The sequence below is a fragment of the Brienomyrus brachyistius genome, chromosome 24, assembly GCF_023856365.1.
Source record: "Brienomyrus brachyistius isolate T26 chromosome 24, BBRACH_0.4, whole genome shotgun sequence".
Taxonomy (NCBI): Eukaryota; Metazoa; Chordata; class Actinopteri; order Osteoglossiformes; family Mormyridae; genus Brienomyrus; species Brienomyrus brachyistius.
In genome coordinates this window covers 4268340-4287627 of record NC_064556.1, presented here as the reverse complement: position 1 = coordinate 4287627, position 19288 = coordinate 4268340, and the positions used below count along the sequence as shown (strand labels likewise).

Genomic DNA, 19288 nt, shown 5'->3' with positions numbered 1-19288 from the left:
ACCAGGGGTGGAGATGTCAGGTCCAGAAAGTAGGACTACAGTCCAAGATTTCGTTTCGACCAACCAGTTGAGTCCTCTGTGACTGTGACTCTTTATACTCAACTGGTTGGTCGAAACGAAATCTTGGTCTGGATATTAATCTCTGGACCTGGAATTTCCACCTCTGCCAAAAACACACAGTTAAGCATCCCATTCAGAATTTATCCTGGGCTGCTAATTTCTGTGTCATATCCAAGCTTCACAATGTCAATGAAGGCATTTTTTAAAGAAAGATTTTTGGGGGGGGGGGGTTCCTCTTCATTGAATTTTTTTAAATTAGTCACAGTTAAATGTTAAATGAGTTTCTATGGCTGCCGGCTATTACCTATAGGTCTACTCTATTGGAATCATTATGAACAGAGGCGGATATTTCAGGTCCAGAAAGTACAAATCCAAACCAGGATTTTGTTTCAACCAACCAGTTGAGCAAAAAAGAGTCACGGTCATAGAGTACTCAACTGCTTGGTTGAAACAAAATCTTGGACTGGATTTTTACTTTCTGTATCTGAAATGTCCACCTCTGGTTATGGAAGACATTTTTGGGTTACGCAACCATCTCTACCTAGTTGGACCCTTTTAGGTAATTAACTGTCAGCTCACCAGCTGCCATGCAGTATGATCCAGATTGTTAATGCAAGGGATTAGAGTGGCTGTTGATGATCGTAACGTGGCGCCAAGATGGCGTTGGTGTCCTCGGTGTGCTGGAGAACAACACAGTCATTTCTCTCAGGATTTTATTTCATGTTTAATCAGAAGAATGCAGTGACAAGTCTGACTCACTGCAGCACGTGAGAGATAGTCAGACATGTTAGTCAGACTACGAGAGAAAGATGTCTTCAACCTTCGTCTCTGTTCTGTTACCATCCACCGTACAGCCTTTACTGCATGCCCCTATGCTGGGAACTGACATCAAATCCTGCTGTGACGATGGCTTTGTTTTCGGTGTTTATTAGTAACCTTCGGAATGTTTACTGCTGCAGTTCTATGGCTGAATGCTGAGTCGATGTGCAGTCGATCTCGCTGTCTTTCAGGAATAGCTCATCCACTCTGTGTTCTTGGGAATCCCTCTTCTGCTGCCTTTACAGCATTTTCCCTGATTCTGGTTTTCTATTTCTGCAGGAATCGTAACACTCAGCTTTAAGGTTTTTATTCCTGGGATCATTACCGCGATTGCGTTACAGTACCATCATGCCTTTGAGTTTACAGACTCCACTAGAATTTCCTGAAACGTCTGCATTTCCCTGAAATAGACGGACCAAGCCAAGCTTTTCTTGTGCTGATATAACATTCAAACATTAACAAAACAGCATAATTTAAACAAAACAGTTTAAACAAAATTAAGTGATACTCAGTGCTCTTCTGATTTAAGACTCAATTTCTTTCTTGGTGACTTTGACAGGGTAATAAACATTCCGTTTAACATTATGATCCATAGCAGTTAACTTGGTCATATCATGATGTATGTAAATCAGTTGTTTGTCTTTGTACATTTGTGTACATTTGAATATATATAAAGAAATGTATCACAATGTAACAGTTTGTGACATTACGTAGTATCTCTCTGAAGGCGTTGGCCATCCTCACAGATTGGTTTGGGCATAATGCATATCCAGTGTGTTCAAGAACAACAACCTTCTACTGAAGAATGTGCTCATTTAAACATTTTACTGTGATGAAATAAAATATTTATACTGCAAATTCAGACACCTTTTCGCCACCTGTTTCACAGGCTTTATTAATGAACATGAAATATTTAGCAAACCATCTGGTATATATAACTGTCAAGGTTTCTGGACAAAACTCAAAGAGCTGTTATGCATTTTAAAAAATATGGATGTTAATATATTTATTTTTAAAGAATAAAGATGTTTTTAACCAAAATAAAGAAATAAACTCTGAACTCTTCGGTTGTCTCTACATTTCCTGTAGTTACATCTGCCACCAATATGTCGTTCTGCAGGATTTGCTCTACGTAAATATGAGAAAATCATTTCCAGTGATGTTTCCATTTTAATGCTTTCGTTTTTCCTCAAATATTTGCTCGGTGTATTTTCCTGGATCAGTGGTTTCCCCATTTAAATATGTCCCATAAGATTGACAATTTTCAGCTTTGTTAGGGCACACAAATCTTTCGAACTAGTGTCCAAGAAGCACAGTTTCGCAGTGAGTGCCATGAAAATGTTACCAATTATACATCTGCAGGCAATCTGCAAAATTCTGTGTTGGTATTTATGCTGATGCTGGTTTGTGACCAAATACAAACCACCTGAGATGAGATGAAACCAAGCAGGCTATCATTAAAACAATAAACAAGAACAGAATAGTATCTAATTTACCATATCAATTATATTAAAATCTAAATATGATGAATATGATGTGCATTTAAACATGTAATATACCCTGCAGGACATAGTTTTGATTTTAACACTGGTAAGGATCAAATCAGCCCCCCCCCCCCAACACACACACATACACAATTATGTACAACCAATTCTGCTCATTCGATCACATTAGTTGATATACAACACATTGAATTTACAACCTTAAACAAAAAATCCAGACCAAGATATTGTTTTAACCAAACCAGTTGAGTACTCTGTGACTGTTACTTTTCATATTCAGCTAGTTGGCTGAAACAAAATCATGGTCTGCATTTGTACTTTCTGGACCTGAACTTTCCACCTCTGTCAAAAGTTATTACAGTAGATGCGCAACCGGAAAACGTGCGACGTCGATCTCAGCAGCGCATAACGGTGGTTTGACAGGCCGGGGAAGGGCTTCAGGGCCTTCTCAGTTCCCATTGCATGCTGGGATTTGCAGTGCAGTTCCGCGGACGTCGCGTTCGTCTCGCGCAGGCCGCGCGCACCCCTCAGTACCGCCCGGACTCATCCTCCAGCGCGCCGGACCGTTGCCACGGAGACCCGCACCGTTGCCATGGCGCCGCGCTTCTCCCTCCCATTCAGTCCTGTTCGCGAGCGGCCACGAAGTACAACTCCCCCTTTCTGAGACGTCAGAGAGGGATCGTGTTATTTAAAGATTGTATCAAGCGAGAAACAAAGTTCGCGGAGAGACCGTGTGGCCTTGCAGCTTCTGCCAGCGGGACTTGTACGTTTCTTCAGCGCCGGTGTCTGGATACTGCGCCCGCAGAGATATGCCCCAAACCATAACCCTGAATGGACCCTCACCTTGGGGTTTTCGGCTCGTGGGTGGAAGGGATTTTAGCACACCATTAACCATTTCGCGGGTACGTTTCACCTACAACCGCTCACTTTTACGCATTACTCTATTTTCCTTAATAGTCTGTTAAATGAAATGTAAATACGCGCACTTTGCATGAAGAGGTTTTTGGCGATATTGCTTGAAATGGACGAATCGTTTGCGGGGTTGCCAATGAATTAATGCGAAGTAAAGAGACAGCGCGCTTTTTCGTAGCTCCGCGGTGTTAAGTGTTTTTAAAAGTTACAAGTGGACGTTATAAGTTCATTCTTTTTATTAATATTACTTTAAGCAACAACAGTACTGTGTATGAAGATTTGGTATGTTGGATACGATCGGGTAAATAATGCAACTGCCTACCTGCCTTGAGTGTAAATCAGGTGGTTTAATTTTACGGTTTATTGTAGCCGGTCGGGCATAAATAAAATAAATTAAGGTTTGCATTGTGTAGTTACTGTAGCAGGTAACGTCATCAGATATTTTTCTGGTATTCGGGGGGAATTTTCTCTTTCTTGCTAAAAATAAGTGGTTCAATCTAAATATCCCATACACCATGTTTCTACAAATTACTGGCGCACCGTAAAGCTTCCTTTTATTGTTTATATTTCGTAATAATGTACTATACAATCTGGTGAAGTAATCTGGGAAATAAATTGAGGTATGAAGCTTAGTCGTGTCTTGAAAGTCATTTGACATGCGGACGCAGGCGTTTCTCCGCTGCTTGCACAATGATAACGAAACGGTAGACGTTGCAAAAGGAGTAACGGTGAAATTTAGCCTTTTTCTAAGGTTAATGGAGTGTGGTGTGGCTGCTTAACAAGGGACAGGAGAGCCGGCGCCCTCACACGCTGTAAGGCTGCTGACACTTTGTTTGCAATACAGGATTGTAGGGCAGTTGAAACAGTCCAGATGTTACAACTATATTTTTGCGCCCCAGTGGGAAAAAAACCGAGCGACTAGTGGATGTACGCATGTATAATATAGTTTAAATAATTTATTTTTAGTTTTTATTGTGCATTATTACATATTCCATCGACTTTCTTGTTGAATATACTCTTTCGGTATAATACTATTTGGGGTATTTTCAGCATAAATGCACAAATAGTAATTTATTTTGAATTTGTTTATACTGTAGAAAAGGCTAATTAGTTTAATAGTCGTGAAAAGCTTCAGCCAGATTCATAGTCCGAGCTTAAAGGGTGCAGCGCATGTTAGTAATCGGTTTAATACTTTTGTAAGGGTAGTGCCCAGGGATCAAACGTAGCGGTATTATTTTATGAACAATCAGATCGCATATGCTACTTACCCCCAGTGTAAATGACGTGATTGCATTCCGGATTAGGTTGCATCATCGGTGCATTCCCGGTGCTCCATGTGAGAGGCCGGTCTGCATACTGTGCTCACAATGATGCGATCAATGAGATCATCAAACGGACGCTCCTATATTCAGCGAATCGTCCTAGTTGCTGACACTATTAAACACTGAGAGGCAACAAGAATTGTGTTTTCCACTTCCACATATACTGAGCTCGGTTATTCAACGGGGCGCACGATTCGAAGTGCATTTCTCCCAGTTAATGACCTGAAGCACCTGTAATTTTAGGCGAAGGACGATTTATGATCGTCTGGAAGGCATCAGACGGCCGTATCAATGGTTTGCAGCAACTCAGGCTTTTATTAGTGGATGAATGAACGAATGAATCAGATTCACTATCTGAAATACGGCAATACATCATCGGAGAGCGCTGATCTGCACGGAGAAGAATTCCGTAGAAAAAAGTCATACTCATCAAATAAATCATATTTAAGGAACAAACGAAATGATACGGGCAACAATAGCCGCAGTTCAGTTTGCGTGTGTTTCAAATTATATCTAACAGCGACTTTTTCTATCGCGACCTTGTGTTTGCTATTTAACCACGTAATACAGCAATGTTTACATGGCGTAACTAACATGAATTGTGTGACTGACTAGCGTGTTAATACCTGGGCAGATTTTGCCAGCTATTGAGAGAACCAGAAATATATCTGACCTTTGAGAAGCAAATCCCCAGGAACTTCTAATGGAAGTTAACATGAATTTGAAGTTATGTACTGTATCTGTCGGTTTTTTTTACATGCTTTTGTATCGTATGGTATAGGTGTTATAAAGAGGCATAACTAGTTAGTTTTTTTTATTGAACAAATCTTCCGGTTCTTTCGAAAACGTTATTCCTGTTTTGTTACATCTGCCACACAAAGAACTTTGTTTTACATGCAGTGCTTAGAGGACAAACTGTTGTCATGACAACCTGAAGCTTTATGTCTGAGACATGCTTTCATAGAATCCTCACGCTTTGTAGTGACTATTTTTGAGAGCATTAAAACATAGGGAGTTTTCGGAACTTAAAAGTTGTTTGTTCAGAGTGTAACCTGTAACCAGAAAAACAAGATACAACAGATAAAGAAATAAAAGGAGCCAAGTTTGTTATTTTGTATCCTTTCATCATTCAACATTTGGGGCATTTTCCAAGTATATATACACAACCAATATTAATGGGTGTTTGTCTCAGAATAGAAATGTTTTTTTAAAGAACGTATGTTAAAAAATACAGACTTATAGAGTAGCAGTTAACATGTTGATTAATATTGTTGATGCAGTTCTGACAGTGTTTTTGTAAAGTATATATTTGTTGTGTCATGTGACCCTGATTGCATTAAGCTGTTGGAACTCAAGGGCTAACAGACCTACTTGACTGATTCATTCAAATATCCAGTATGGTGAACTGTGTGCGAGTCATTGTGGTCACTGTTTGTATTGTCATAGAAATTTTCACTGTGATCTAGTTTCTTTGCCGTTTTCAAATATTTACAGTACACAGTTTCCTGTCACCCCCAAAGCAAAGCGTAAGCGTATTTTGTAAACAAAGCAAACAGGCATGACCAGAACATGGAAGTAAGCTATAATTGGTTTTGAAACCCTGAAAGTTGCAGATATCCAGAAATATAATATTTCACTCTGCAAAATTATTGAAAATGCAAACAGAATACCACTCTGTAAGCCCTTGGGACGAGATGTGCAGCCAAGACAGCGAGAATACAATGTGGCATGGAGTCAACAAGGGTCTGGAAGTGTTCTTCAGGAATCCGGCATATTTCTTCCGCGAGGAATTTTTTCCAGCTCGCGACGCTTATGATGGAGACGGAAACCGGCGTCAGATGCGGTCCCTCAATCGCCGTGTGGGACTGAGGTCAGGCGATTGGGATGGCCGAGAAGAATGCCATCCACGTTCTCCTCACAACATCTGCCTTATTCATTTGACCGTTCTTACGCTGAATCATGGGATACGGATTTGTCACAGCATGTCACTCCTGCCACGTAATAATAGACAGTTTTCCCAGAAATATAAGGTCGAGGGAAATGCTTTTGAAATTATTCATCTGACTGGTGAGAGCATTTTGCCACTGGGGCCCGACGCACGGTGTAGAGTTTCTCTGGCAGTAACGGTACATGCCGGAATCCTTTCCAGAAGGACGTGGAAAAGGGTGTGTTGTCAAGTTTTTATCATACTGACAGCTCTGGGCGTAGGTGATGCACAGTTAGTAGGCACCCCAGCACCAGTGCATTGAGTTCTGAACCCTCCGATTCATTTTCTTGAACGCAGGGTGCCTGTGGCGAATTGCACGGTTTGTGTACTACTACCTGTTCCAGGCTAGTACACACTACACACTAAAGTACCAATGTCACCAGACTGACATTAACTCCTGAAACAATTGCTTGTGACTCACCTTTTCTGAAGGTCTTGTTCTTTACGAACCGCTCGCAGTAATTTCGCGTCATTCAGACAGGAACTGGTTTTGAACGTCTAACATGTGCATCCTGCTAATACTCTTGCTTCAGCACAGCTCCTCTGGAGAGCTGTAGATTCTGCATATCATTCATCCGGAGAATGATGTTCAGGTGCTCCGCCGTACACAGCCAAGCACGTCCGGCCCTTCATGAATGTTTTTCTTTCGCGGAGGGAATTCAAACACAAGACGCCTGGATCTGAACGTCAGAGATAGCTTCAAGAGAGAGAGTACAGAACTGGGCGTCAACCGCAGCTCTGGGTGTTCTAAGTTCGCGGAGGATGGTTTAAGGGTGAGCTCTGTTTTGCACCTGGTGAGCGAAGCCTAGCTGTGCTGCTGTAGCGGAGAGATGCGAATAGGAAGTCCGAGCAAGCCAAGGGCAGGCAGCGTGATCAGACTTAGGATGTTCGATGAGTACCAAGAGCACTGATTCCCAACATTTTGAATATGCTTAGTGGCTGATGAAAACATGCAGTTGCCAAAGTCTGGTTTATGTAAGTAGCCAATGGTGAAAAGGGTGAAGAAAATTTTTTTTCAAGATACTGGTTTTCGTAACGTACATGTCCAACGATATGTAACGTGCCGAACTGTATGCACTCATCTACCTGTAATTTTGTGCAAGGAAATCCATATTCTTGAAGAAAAGAAGTTCGCTAACACGTCCGATATTTAAATTCTCTTCGTGTAATTGTGTCTTGGCACAAGTTTTACAGAGACGTTTTTTTTTTTTTTTTGCCAAAGCCAGAACCACGTTTCGAAGACATTTGAGAAACAAACAAAAGAGGTATTATCAAACAGCACACAGACGTGAAGCTGGCGTTGTCCTCCGCTAAGCATAAATATTGAAAAATGCAGTGGTATTTCCGAACCACAAAATCAGCTGTACAGCAAACCAGCGTGTTCGTTCACCACAAGAGCGAAATGCAAGCCTGGCCCTGCTGGCTTTTAAATGCGGCCAAACATTTTAATTCCCTAAAAAAGGCAAAAAATGTCTGCTTCTTGTTTACAATTTGGCAGCATTTCATTTGCAGTATTTTTGCTTGACTCTACAGAATCTGACAACGATTAATCGAATAATTTGGTTTCCCCTAAATTAGTTTACTGCATCTTTCCTAATGGTACACAAACTGATTACATCTTGTCATATCTTTGCAGTGAATGCAAATTGCTACGTGAAGTAAACGTTTAACTAGCAAATACAAGGATTAGCCAGGAATTGGGGATATTTAGCTTCTTTGACTGAGGTTGTTGAGTGATTAACTCACTAGGTGATTATTTTGTGTTCGCTGCCATGTTTTATGGTAATGGCCAATTAGCCCGCAATGCCTTTTTGCAACCTTTGCTTTTTATATTTAAGCTTGAAAGGGCTCTGCTGACTTCCAGCAGTAACATGCCCTACGGAAAGAAACGGGGGCCAAAAAACCTTTATATGTCAAAGTAGAGAATTTTCATTGAAACAGGGTGTCCCTGTGCATGTGCTTGCATGTCTTCGGCAGTAATTGAGGCCTTTTCTGAGAAAGAGCCGTGAGAATGAGTCAGGAGCGGCTGTTTGGTCCTGAATTTCTGTGTCCCGCTGCGTCGCCGTGGCGATAGGCCAGGCGTCACGACCTAAGTGAGAACTTTGGCTACAGCCTCACCCAGATGACCCAGTAAGTCTCAAAACAAGGGCTTGGTGTGATTTTCACGGGAGATGGAAACCGTGCATTGAAAGTAGCGTGCGTGTTTTGTCTGAAACCCTGCCGATCTTAATGATGACCTGCAGGGGAGTTGCACCGCTCACACGTGTCCAGGTCTGGCGGAGGCGCGACCTATGAGCTCGGCGATCTTTACCAGGCGTACGTGAAAAGACAGCTGAGGACTTGTGCTGTCAGGATGCCTTAATCGTCCTGGGGGCGTCCTGCTCTGGTTTCTACCAGAATACCTTCCTTTTGTCCCGTCCGGTTTACACGCGAGATTTTACAGTTTTTTCCTCGCCAACAATGACAGCTTTATGGCGACGGGTTTTCCACTTAGGGCTTTCGTGTCGGGTTTCCAGTATCCAATATCGTATCCATCTGCCGAGGATAGCCTCTTATTAGAAGATAAAACCAATGCGGATATGGGCAGGGTGAAAGAGCCAGTAGGAAGGGGGTAGGAATGTTTATAGTCGGTGGTTTTTGCGTAACCTGTTTGGTCGCTTGGCATCCTCACGTTCATCATCCCCCCCCTCACCGGGATCAGCACAACCAGTTAACGTGAAGTGCCGTCCTGTGTTACCAAGCAAAGCTCCTAAAGGTTAGCGAGCTCCGCTGGGCCAGCCTAACGCAGAATATTCCCTGAAAGAGAACCATGTGTGATGTTTGTGAATGACTGCTTTATGTCATCCAGGCTTCCTAAAGCCATTCGTACGTCCGGCCTGCTCCTCTAACACAGGAATGTGACATTAACCACCCCTCCTATATATGGAAATGTTCTTATCATAGAAATTGCTACTAAGTTGCTGGGTCATATCGCCACTGCTCATTTATTTGCACAGTTAAACTGGTTTTAGTGCCCATTAGTCTTGAGTGAATGAATCGATAAGTGTGGTGTTTGATATGTACAATGACTTAGGATGCATGGTCTCAAGGAGAAAGAGAAGAGATAGAGGGATAAGAGGAGAGGATAAAATTGTCAGGGCTGTCATGCAAACCCTTATATCGGTGTACCGCTTCATCACCCGTTCAGATTTATTTTTCTGTTTGCCGTGAAGTTCATTCCAGTACAAGCATATCAAGTTCTGAAGGTTCTGGACCTCACATACCGCATGCTTTGGACTATTTTAACGAGATGTCACTGTTTTAGAAGAGTGGGGCATTGTCACAGTTTTGGGCTTGAAAGAAAAGTAACAGGAAGTGGTGACGCGACCATGACTGTTTAGTACATGAACTCGGCCTCGCAATAAGCGTGTCACGTCTACTGTACGTTCATGGTTCTTGGACGGGGAGGTGACGGAGGTAACCTTATCACGCCTGGGGCACAAACCTGCGTCACCTCCTAGAGTATTAAAGGATGAATCGTTTGTTAATCAGCGGGAGTGAACGCGTGCTGCCGGGTGCCCGACTCTGCGTCTGCTTGGCAAAGGAGCGGAGCGCTGATTAAACGCCAACGTCGCCGTTGTTCTTCGAGCGTGACGCACCGGACTAAAATGTGCCTCTTCTGCCGATGTCACGTTAGATCACGCCAGGAAGCAAGGCGGCGCTGGGCAACCTGTGTCCTGGGGACCACATTCTAGCCATCAACGGCGACGGCACAGAGACCATGACCCACATGGAGGCTCAGAACAGGATCAAGGCCTGCAGCGCACAGCTCGTCCTGGCCATCAACAGGTAGCCGCCGGGCAAATATACCGTTAGAATTCCCAGCAAGGTGCATGCATGTAACACTCCGAACAAGCTATCAAATACCGTGAAATACTGCATTTACTACCAGAGGTTGCTTATAATTATCTTACATGACTAAATCCCCAATTACATCTGGTTAACCACTACAGAGAGACAAGATCCGTTCACAGGTAATTAGTCGACTAAAAGTGAGGAGGGATCGGTATTAGGGTATGTCAGTAGTTCTGCCATCCCGGACTTGTTATGTTAATAGACATGTTCTTAGAATGATGATTTATTTGCGATTTGCATAAGTATATGTGTATTGGAATTTTTTCATTTTCATATATCCCGTCTTCTCTCACACACACGCGCTAATATCTTTGTGGGGACTCTCCATTCATTTCTGTGAGCAAAACCCTAATTCCAGCAACGGCAACCTTAACCCCCCCCCCCCACCCACCCACCCAGCCAGCCCTAACCGTAACCGCAGTGTTTTGGTTGCTATCACAGATTTTTATGAAACTGAGTTTCCCCAAAAAATGGTCACACACACACAACACTGAAATAATGTAATTAATATATGACCCCCCCCCCCCACACACACACACACAGTGAAGAACAAAGCTTGGTTTTTGAGTGCAAGGACAGCGTATTTTTTGCATTTCAGGGACTTTACGGGACTTGCGCATATTGCACATATATATATATTTTTTATATATATATATTTTTTATATATATATTTTTTTGCACTGCTGGACAGTGGAGAGGAATGACGGAACCGATATGTACCTATTGCCGGCTCCAGAATGAGACACGGCTCTTTTCTACTGTTTGCCGGGAGGCAGCGACTCCGAGCCACTGGAGGACGACTAGACGTATCTGGCACACCAGGCCGTGGAACCCTGCAGTTCTGCGGCCCGCCGGACGCCCTCAATCCAAACGAATGATCCGCCTCAGTGCCACTGGCGGGGCGGGGAGATTTAGCCCAGTGGAATGTGAGGGCCTGCGTTGCGCTAAATGAACGGTTTCGGGAACCTGCAAGGGGAGTGGAAAAAAAAATGAGAAAGCTGATGTGCACGGTGACCTGGAGGCCGAGAGCGCGGGGGATTAGCGTCCATGCCGCCTCTCGGCCCGCAGAACCAGACGGAACCTGTCTGTTTCTGCCCAAACAGAGAGGCTTTCCTTCTGCGGCTAAATGAAATCTAGAATTGACCTGTATGTCTGAGCCAACCCCCCGAATCGGACTCGGCCCCATAAGCTTGTACCGGGTGGATTTTCTGTGATTTTTTTTTTTACAACGTAAATTAAACCCTCTTTGTTGCTATTTATGGCAATCCTCTTCCCCGCTCCCAATTTCGACTGCAGGCCAGATCATTTGTTGTTAAATAAATCTGCTGCTACAGTACTCCAGCTCTAAACTCGGGCATAAAGACTTTCAAAGGCTGCGAGCTGGGAAAACTCCGCTTGGGAGACTTTGGCCTGTCATGGAAAATAATTAGACTCCGTTTGCTCTATCTGTGTTCTGGCTCTTTAACCACACATGATTGCAATCAGCTTGACGTCTCTTTAGAAGTGCTATTGGTCGCACGGCGGATCCGTCCATCTATTGAGCTTCTCCTACACATAACTTTCCACAGATATTTAAACGCTGTTAAAATCTTTACCGTGCTGCAGTTTCTGCGATGTATATCCTCACTTGTTTGTTTGTTTTTTCCCTATGGTTGCCTCCTAGAGAACATATTAAATTGCAACGTTAATGATAGATATGTAAGAAATGTATCACACACAATAACATAATTGTACTTGGGGTCAATATGATGAAGTACAATGGCCGAAATATTTTGCCTTATTTAGGCGTGATGGGTCTGCTGGGTCTCCAAGGAGACCCTGATTTGCCTTTGGAGGCGTGACACTGAGGGACAGAGACACGCCCATCAGAAGGTCTCTTCTCTGTATTGGTTAGCGCCCCCGCCTGTCACCCAGGAGACCGGGGCTTGACTCCCTTATAAGCAGCCGTCTTATGCCCTGGGAACGGCGTGTGTGGCTCAGTGGGTTGTGCCTCAGTATCTGTGAGTGGAAGGTCTGACTAATCAGGCGGAGATCCCCAGTTCTGGTGCTGGAGGGCCAGAAGCTGACACATATTCCAGATTTCCCTGCTCAAAAATATCTTACTCAGCTAGTAACCATGTTTAGTAGGTGTGTCTGAGCTGCAAACTGTGTTGGATTTTGGCCCCTCGGGGCTGGAATTGGGGAAAACGTGCACTAAGGATGTCGGTTGGACCCTTGAGCACGGCCCACAGCCTCCTGAAATGCTCCTTGGGTGCTGGATAAATGCTCTGACCCTGTGCTTGGGCCCCAAGCTTCGCTTTCAACAATATATATCTGTGTTTTTGTCTCCAAGGAGACCCTGATGGGATACGCGAAAACTACAGAATGCCAGAGTACAGTAAATCCTCAGATTGCGAGCATAATTCGTTCCGGAAATGTGCTCGTAATCCAAAGCACTCGTACATCAAAGTGAATTTTTCCATTGGGAACCCAAAAATATTCATATAAAAATGATTAATACGAAACATAAAGTAAAAATACATAAAACAAATTAACCTGCACTTTACCTTTGAAAAGTGGATGGTGTGAGGGAGACGAGAGAGAGGAGATGAGGATGGTTATTTTATAGGACGACTTTCACTATAACTAACTGAATCACTGCTATCTGTTGGCTCACTGGAATCTTTTTTTTTTGTGCGACTTTAACAAGGAACCTATCAATGACAGCTGCTTTTGCATCCTTTTCGATTTCGCGGAAATGTGGACATTGCACTGTCGTTAAACAGATTCATCGCTCGCACTGCTACGCCCTTATTTGGGTGGTGCTTTTCTACTAAGTTTTTACTATACGAGTGAGGCACGCCGACTGAGAGCATGGGAGACAATTAACCACAATCCTGCAGCGAGAGAAAGCGAAGAACCATCGGCTCAGTTGTGATCACGCGAGGCAGACAAAGCGTATACGTAATACTTACATTTTTAAAAATTTTGCTCATCTTGCAGAACACTCACAAACCAAGTTACTCGCAATCCAAAGTTTGACTTTAGTTGTGTAAATAAATTATGGTTTTGTTTTTTCAGGGGCTGTGGTTGCACCTGTTTGTGTGCGATGGCCTCTTTGCACGCAAGGCCGTGCAGCAGCTCCGAGTATTGAAATCGGCGTAGGGAACCAGTTGAGCCCCACGATGGTGGCCGCGACAGGCAACTCTGTAGGCAGGGACTGTTTTCGGATGGAGATCAGCGCAGCTTATACTGTTATGTAACATTTTTAATTATGTAGAAGAATTGGCCTTTGTGCTACAATGGAAGGTGAGTCAATTGCTGAATTGTTGACGGTAATTAGACGACGCACAGGTTCACAATGAGAGAGGCTTAGCTTGAGCCGATGAGTTAACCTTCCATGAGGGGATGAATCTCAGCTTGCCTGAAGGGGATCAACCCACCAGAAAAGTCGGATGAATGAAGATATTACGTACGTAAAAGCGTTATGAAAGTCTACAACTGGCGACGAGGAGGCATCTCCTTAGAAGGAGCATTTCCATCAGGTAGAGGGAGGGAAGGATGAAAAGAAACTGGAAAGTCCAGTGGAGGATAATTGGGATGCTGAGTAACTGGGCAGCGCACCTCTGGGGATGACGGATCCCCAGATGTATTTTGGGATTTTTAGCGAATTGTTCTTGTTGTTTTAGTGAATTAAGGCGGGATGTTGGGGGCCGGTGAGGCTGGAAAAGCTGGGGAGCAGGCAGCGAGTGAGGGGAGATTATCGCGTGCTGGGATCGGACGAAGGATGAAGAGATTTACGATTTATGAGATAATAGAATTATTTGTAGCTTCGTGGAATGGAGATTTGTTTACAAAGTTGCATTTATAAGTTACGTTTTATTTATTTGGCAAGCAATTTGAGACTTGAGTCAAGTCAAGTTTGTTATTTATATAGTATCTTTCATACACTGCTGTCGTTCAAAGCGCTTTAAAAGCGAGAAAGCGGGGGCAGCCAGTCCCTGGAGCAGCTGAAGGTTAACGGCCTCGCTCGGGCGCCCAGTGATGACATCACTCTGCTGACCCTGGGATTTAAGCCAGCAACCTTCCGATCGCACAGCTCCCTCCAAGCCTGACTAATGGGAATCTTGTTTAGTATAATCTGTGAAAATAAATGACATGAAGCAGGCAGTGTAATACACTACAGACTTCCATATAGCATTTAAACCCGGATATGATCTTTGGTATTTGAGGCATTTTGTGTACAGTGTAACCACATGCTGAGATGTTTAGTGAGAAGCCGTGGAAGATTATATTCAGTTACCACAAATCGCGTTTCTACTAAAAATAGCGGGAATGATGAAAGAGACTGCTGTTTGCTGGAAAAGGCTTTAATGCTAGCAGTTAGGAATGGTCTCTGATCTGATTGGGGAAAGGCACGGGGATGGAGACAGGAAGCTGTGGGGAGGCTTTCAGGCCGAGTTATCGTTGTAACCCAATTCAGAATGACATCGATAATCAGGACGTGGAAAATCTGTCGTTTTCTGGAGCTTTGGAAATGTATAAACTGATCCATCAGAAGTAAACAGAAAGTACCTTAATAGCAGATACATCAGAGCCCTTCATATAATAGCAGTATTTTCCAGGGTGGTGTGGTATGGTGTGGTGGCTCAATGGGTAAACCAGTGGGCTTGTGCTCCTGTGGTTGTGGGTTTGAATCCCACGGATTTCATGGTTTCCCATATTTTTATGGGATTTCTCCCGCAGTTCAAAGAGATATGATTCAGGTGAGCGTGTGGGAGTTTTACTCACAGAAAAATGTTCTGAGGGCTGGACAGAAAAATGACTGGCTCAGAGAGATAACCAATCAGATTGTAGAGGAGGTGGGTCCAAAACATATGATTGGATGGTCCGGCCTACCTCTCGTCACTTGGACCCACCTCCTCTACAGTTTTATTGCTGGTTATTTTTCTGAAACAATGATTTTTTTTTTCTTTCTACCCTCAGATCATTTTTGATATCAATGGGAGTTTTAATTACACAAAAATGTTCTGAGGGTAGAAGATTCAGTACAGATTCGGGTGAAACGCTATCTGTAAATTGGTCATTACTCATGCCCTGTAATGGACTGGCATCCCACGCAGAGTGTCCCCTACCTACTGTTTCCAGGTCTACAATGACTCCACATTGGATAAGAATGGATGGATTTAAAAACTCCAGAAAGGAAAAAAATATTTAAATATACTTCAGAGTGACTGAACTATAAGTACAAAGGTACAAAGGTAAAGGCATATTACTCCAAGTATTGCTATCTCAGAGTATAAGTACTGCCAGTACTGTTTCAGCTCAACTGATCCGTCCGTACGGTAATGTGAGGCACCAAGCTCATCATCAGTAAATTCTGCACCGCACTCCTTCTGCCTCGGTGCTTTACTGGAATAGACCGGCTTCCACAGAAGGTCAGAAATGTGCTCTAAACGGGCATCAGTGTCACGCTGAAGCATCTGTCAATCAGGATATCGATTTTAGTGCTTCCAGGGGACCACGTGGTACATCCTGTATTCTGAAACTGTGAGAAACAATCCTACCACTTGGCAAAGTACTGAGTAATATGAGATGTTACGGTAATTAGCGTATAATTTTTTTCTCCTGAAGATATTATCAGGGCACCTTATAAGAAGAAAGAAAATTTGCATAAGGACGGTAGATTTTATGGAAAAATGTGTTGCGTAATCCAGCAATGGGACCATTCTTGTAATCTCCATTGTGGGACTTTCCTTACCGTTACTAGCTTTCGGTACAGCTTCACCTGACCATGGTAAAGCGATAAAATGCAGAGGACGGGGTGGGGGGGGGGGTGCAGGGTGAGCCTGGGTTACCCAATCACAAGCTTGGCACATCCCATGGTTGGGTACATGCCAGGGAATCTCAACATATATTTGTTACTGTTGCAAAAAAGGTAGGAAGCAAGCCAGTTTTTTTGGTAGACTATTTGAACTATGGGGTACCTGAATACCCCACTCAGAGAGTCTTGGAACCCACCCTGCATCTTAGTGCTCGAGTCTCCTACGACATGACATTGCTGCCAGCAGAGAATGTTTGCACGCCTTTCATGAAATGAGTACCTACGGGCAGCTTAAGATGTTTGCTGTCTGTGAGGCAATTTGGAATGAACCCCACCCAACTGGCAGGTCGGGGGCCACGTGAATTACGAGGTTGTGTCCATGAGACTCTCTCGGTTGGGTGTAAGGGGGGGGGGGGGGGGGGGGGGGGATCATCCCGTCCACGTGATAAAGTTAAGCCGAATTAGGACGCGGCCCTCGCACTGCCGTCCTGGCCATGACGGGCGCGGTGGATGCATTATCCTTTGTTTTACCGTAACGGCATACCTTCTCCAAAGTCCTGTCCGACTTGCACGAACTTGCACTGGTGGAGCCACCTCTGACACCTCCGAATGACGTTCCGTTATAAATCATTTGCCTTGACGTTAATAAAATATTGACTGATTTATAACTTGCAGCGAACCGAACGGTGCCCTGCCAGAGTAAACCCTCCACGGCCTGAACCGCTGCTTCAGCTTCACGTGGTGATTCATCATGCGGAGGGAAGTCAGACGGAGCATAATGGCCTAAGAGCTAAACTGGCTAATAGACAAATGGCTAATAGCTAATGGCGAGGAGGTCGAACCCGAGACCTCCTCTTCCTGTTAATTACAGCATATGCTTGGGCAAGTAGCTTATTATTGGGCACGACGTTGCCTAAATGGTGTCGTTTCCCGCACTGTGATCGAGGTCTTTTCCAGCGAATATCCTCTGGCTAGTCTCGTCAGGTATTCCAACGTCGGGCTTCTGAAACCTCTGGCATCTGTTTCTGAAACAGCTAATGAAAAATAAGCAGAATCGCTTCAAGCTCCCTCCATTGGGCTTTAACGAAGTACTGAAGACGGCTCCAGAAGTGCCTTCTGCACTGTACCCGCTTCTCTTCTTCATATGTAAACATACGCATATATTTTTTAGATTATGTGTCTTAAGTTCTTCCTTATCAACCGCAATCCATCTTTGCGTCATCTGTAGTCCTTTGTTCATGTGTCGTGCCACAGAATGCGGGATGTCATATCTACATCTTCAAGCATAAATGCATGGGCTGGTTTTGATATGAACACCTCCGCACTTGCGTCTGTTGCTTTTGAGTCACCCGCCTCCGGTTTTGCCAGGCGAGCTGGGGTGATGTCATCAGAGCCTTCCGCCAATGGGGCGGTCACAGAGGGCCCTTTGTGATTGTCTCGGGAGCGGACTACTGTGTAGGTGTGAGGGCCTGACCCGTGGTAGATGGAACGTTCTCCTTGAGGAACTCCCTTTGAGCTGTTGATTTATCCCAAGTGACATCATGGAACTGACTTCTGGAAAGATGGTGCTGAAAGCTAGTAGCTAAATAATTTGCGACAAGGTTTCCTGGAATAATGAGTTGCCAGCCTTCATCTCCAGCTCATAAACCTCCTGTAATTTCTAGACTCCAGTAATTTGTTCCACTTAATTTAGATTTAGATGTAATCTTGTGGCCTGCCTGATTATGAGTTATGGTATTCTTACGGGGAATTGGTTGGTCTTTAGCGGTAGATTGGCTTGATGTGACACTTTCATTACTTTATACCTTTCTGATGTGTTCTTTCAGGACAGATGGAAAGGTCTGGTCCCCAACTGCGCCTACTGACGACAAAACAAGTCCTTTCAGGGTATGCCAGGAGGCAGAGCTACAGGTATGGGCGACACCATTGGAAATATTAATCAACTAAATTGAGATATAAATCATGTATCGTTTAATGACAATTGAATGCAGTAGCAAACAATGTATTATTTTTGTTTGTGTTCAGGGTTATTGTGTAATTGTGAAGTCATTCATTGTGCATAGTATCTGCTAAAGTCTGTTCCTCATTATAAAGCATTTCTTCCCAGACCTTCCACAACAGAGCCCTTTATTAAATGGAGTTAAATAGAATAATGTGTCATGATTTATGTCCACAAGCAGATAACTCAGGTTTTACTTAATCCATCCCCAGCGAAGCTGGAATGGAAGTCAAATCCTGAGATTAATGTCTCACGGCAGCTCAGTCCCACGAGGCCGCTGTGCCTGTTCAGGCCTGAGTGATGTCGTCCGAAATAACACTGGGTGTGTCTGACCCACAACGACTGCCTTTGGCTGAAACAGCCCATAAAAGCTGCTGATCAAAAATAAACCTCCAAGCCTTGCAGCTTCTGTCATTCTCAGATACTTCTGCCTCGTGCTTATTTATCATTTATCATTACGTTTATCGTTATTTTCATATAGCTATTATGTTATTATTACCACATCTATTTATTATGAATGTAACATTAAGTTGCAAGTATCTAACTAGAATGGTTAATTCATAAATATTATCAAGTATTTGCATACATATCCAGCAACAACAACGATAATATTATGTGTGCCTAGCTTTTTCCGAATAGAAATAGTTTATTTATCGCAAGTACTTTAACATACAAGAAATTTACTTTGACAAGCAAGGACAATCAGAGCAATCAACATGTAAATAATACTCATAAATAACATAGCTAATGTATGAGTAAGTAGTAACACTGTGTGAGTAACAGAGGTTCTAGATGTCACATACCTAAGCCCTTTAGCTCTGTTCTGGCCGTGATAAGTTTACCTTCACAAATAGTCACGTTCGTACCATCTGCAGAACAGCAGAGCTCTTAAATTTTTCAAACACAACACACAGTTGCGAATGGCACCTCTGGCTTTCTTTCCTTGGTCTGCTCTGGGCCTGAAGGAGAGAATCGGACCTCGTGTTACCC

General features: G+C 43.6%; 1 protein-coding gene across 1 annotated transcript in view; it reads left to right on the top strand.

Moving 5' to 3' along the window:
- Positions 1 to 2973: 2973 nt before the first annotated feature.
- The window catches only part of LOC125720227 (PDZ and LIM domain protein 4-like), a 29246-nt gene continuing 12931 nt past the window's right edge, over positions 2974 to 19288 (top strand). Inside the window, 3 exon segments of the mRNA XM_048995451.1 lie at positions 2974 to 3283; positions 10279 to 10430; positions 18126 to 18210. Coding sequence (XP_048851408.1) covers positions 3191 to 3283; positions 10279 to 10430; positions 18126 to 18210 — 330 coding nt within the window. The 5' untranslated portion in view covers positions 2974 to 3190.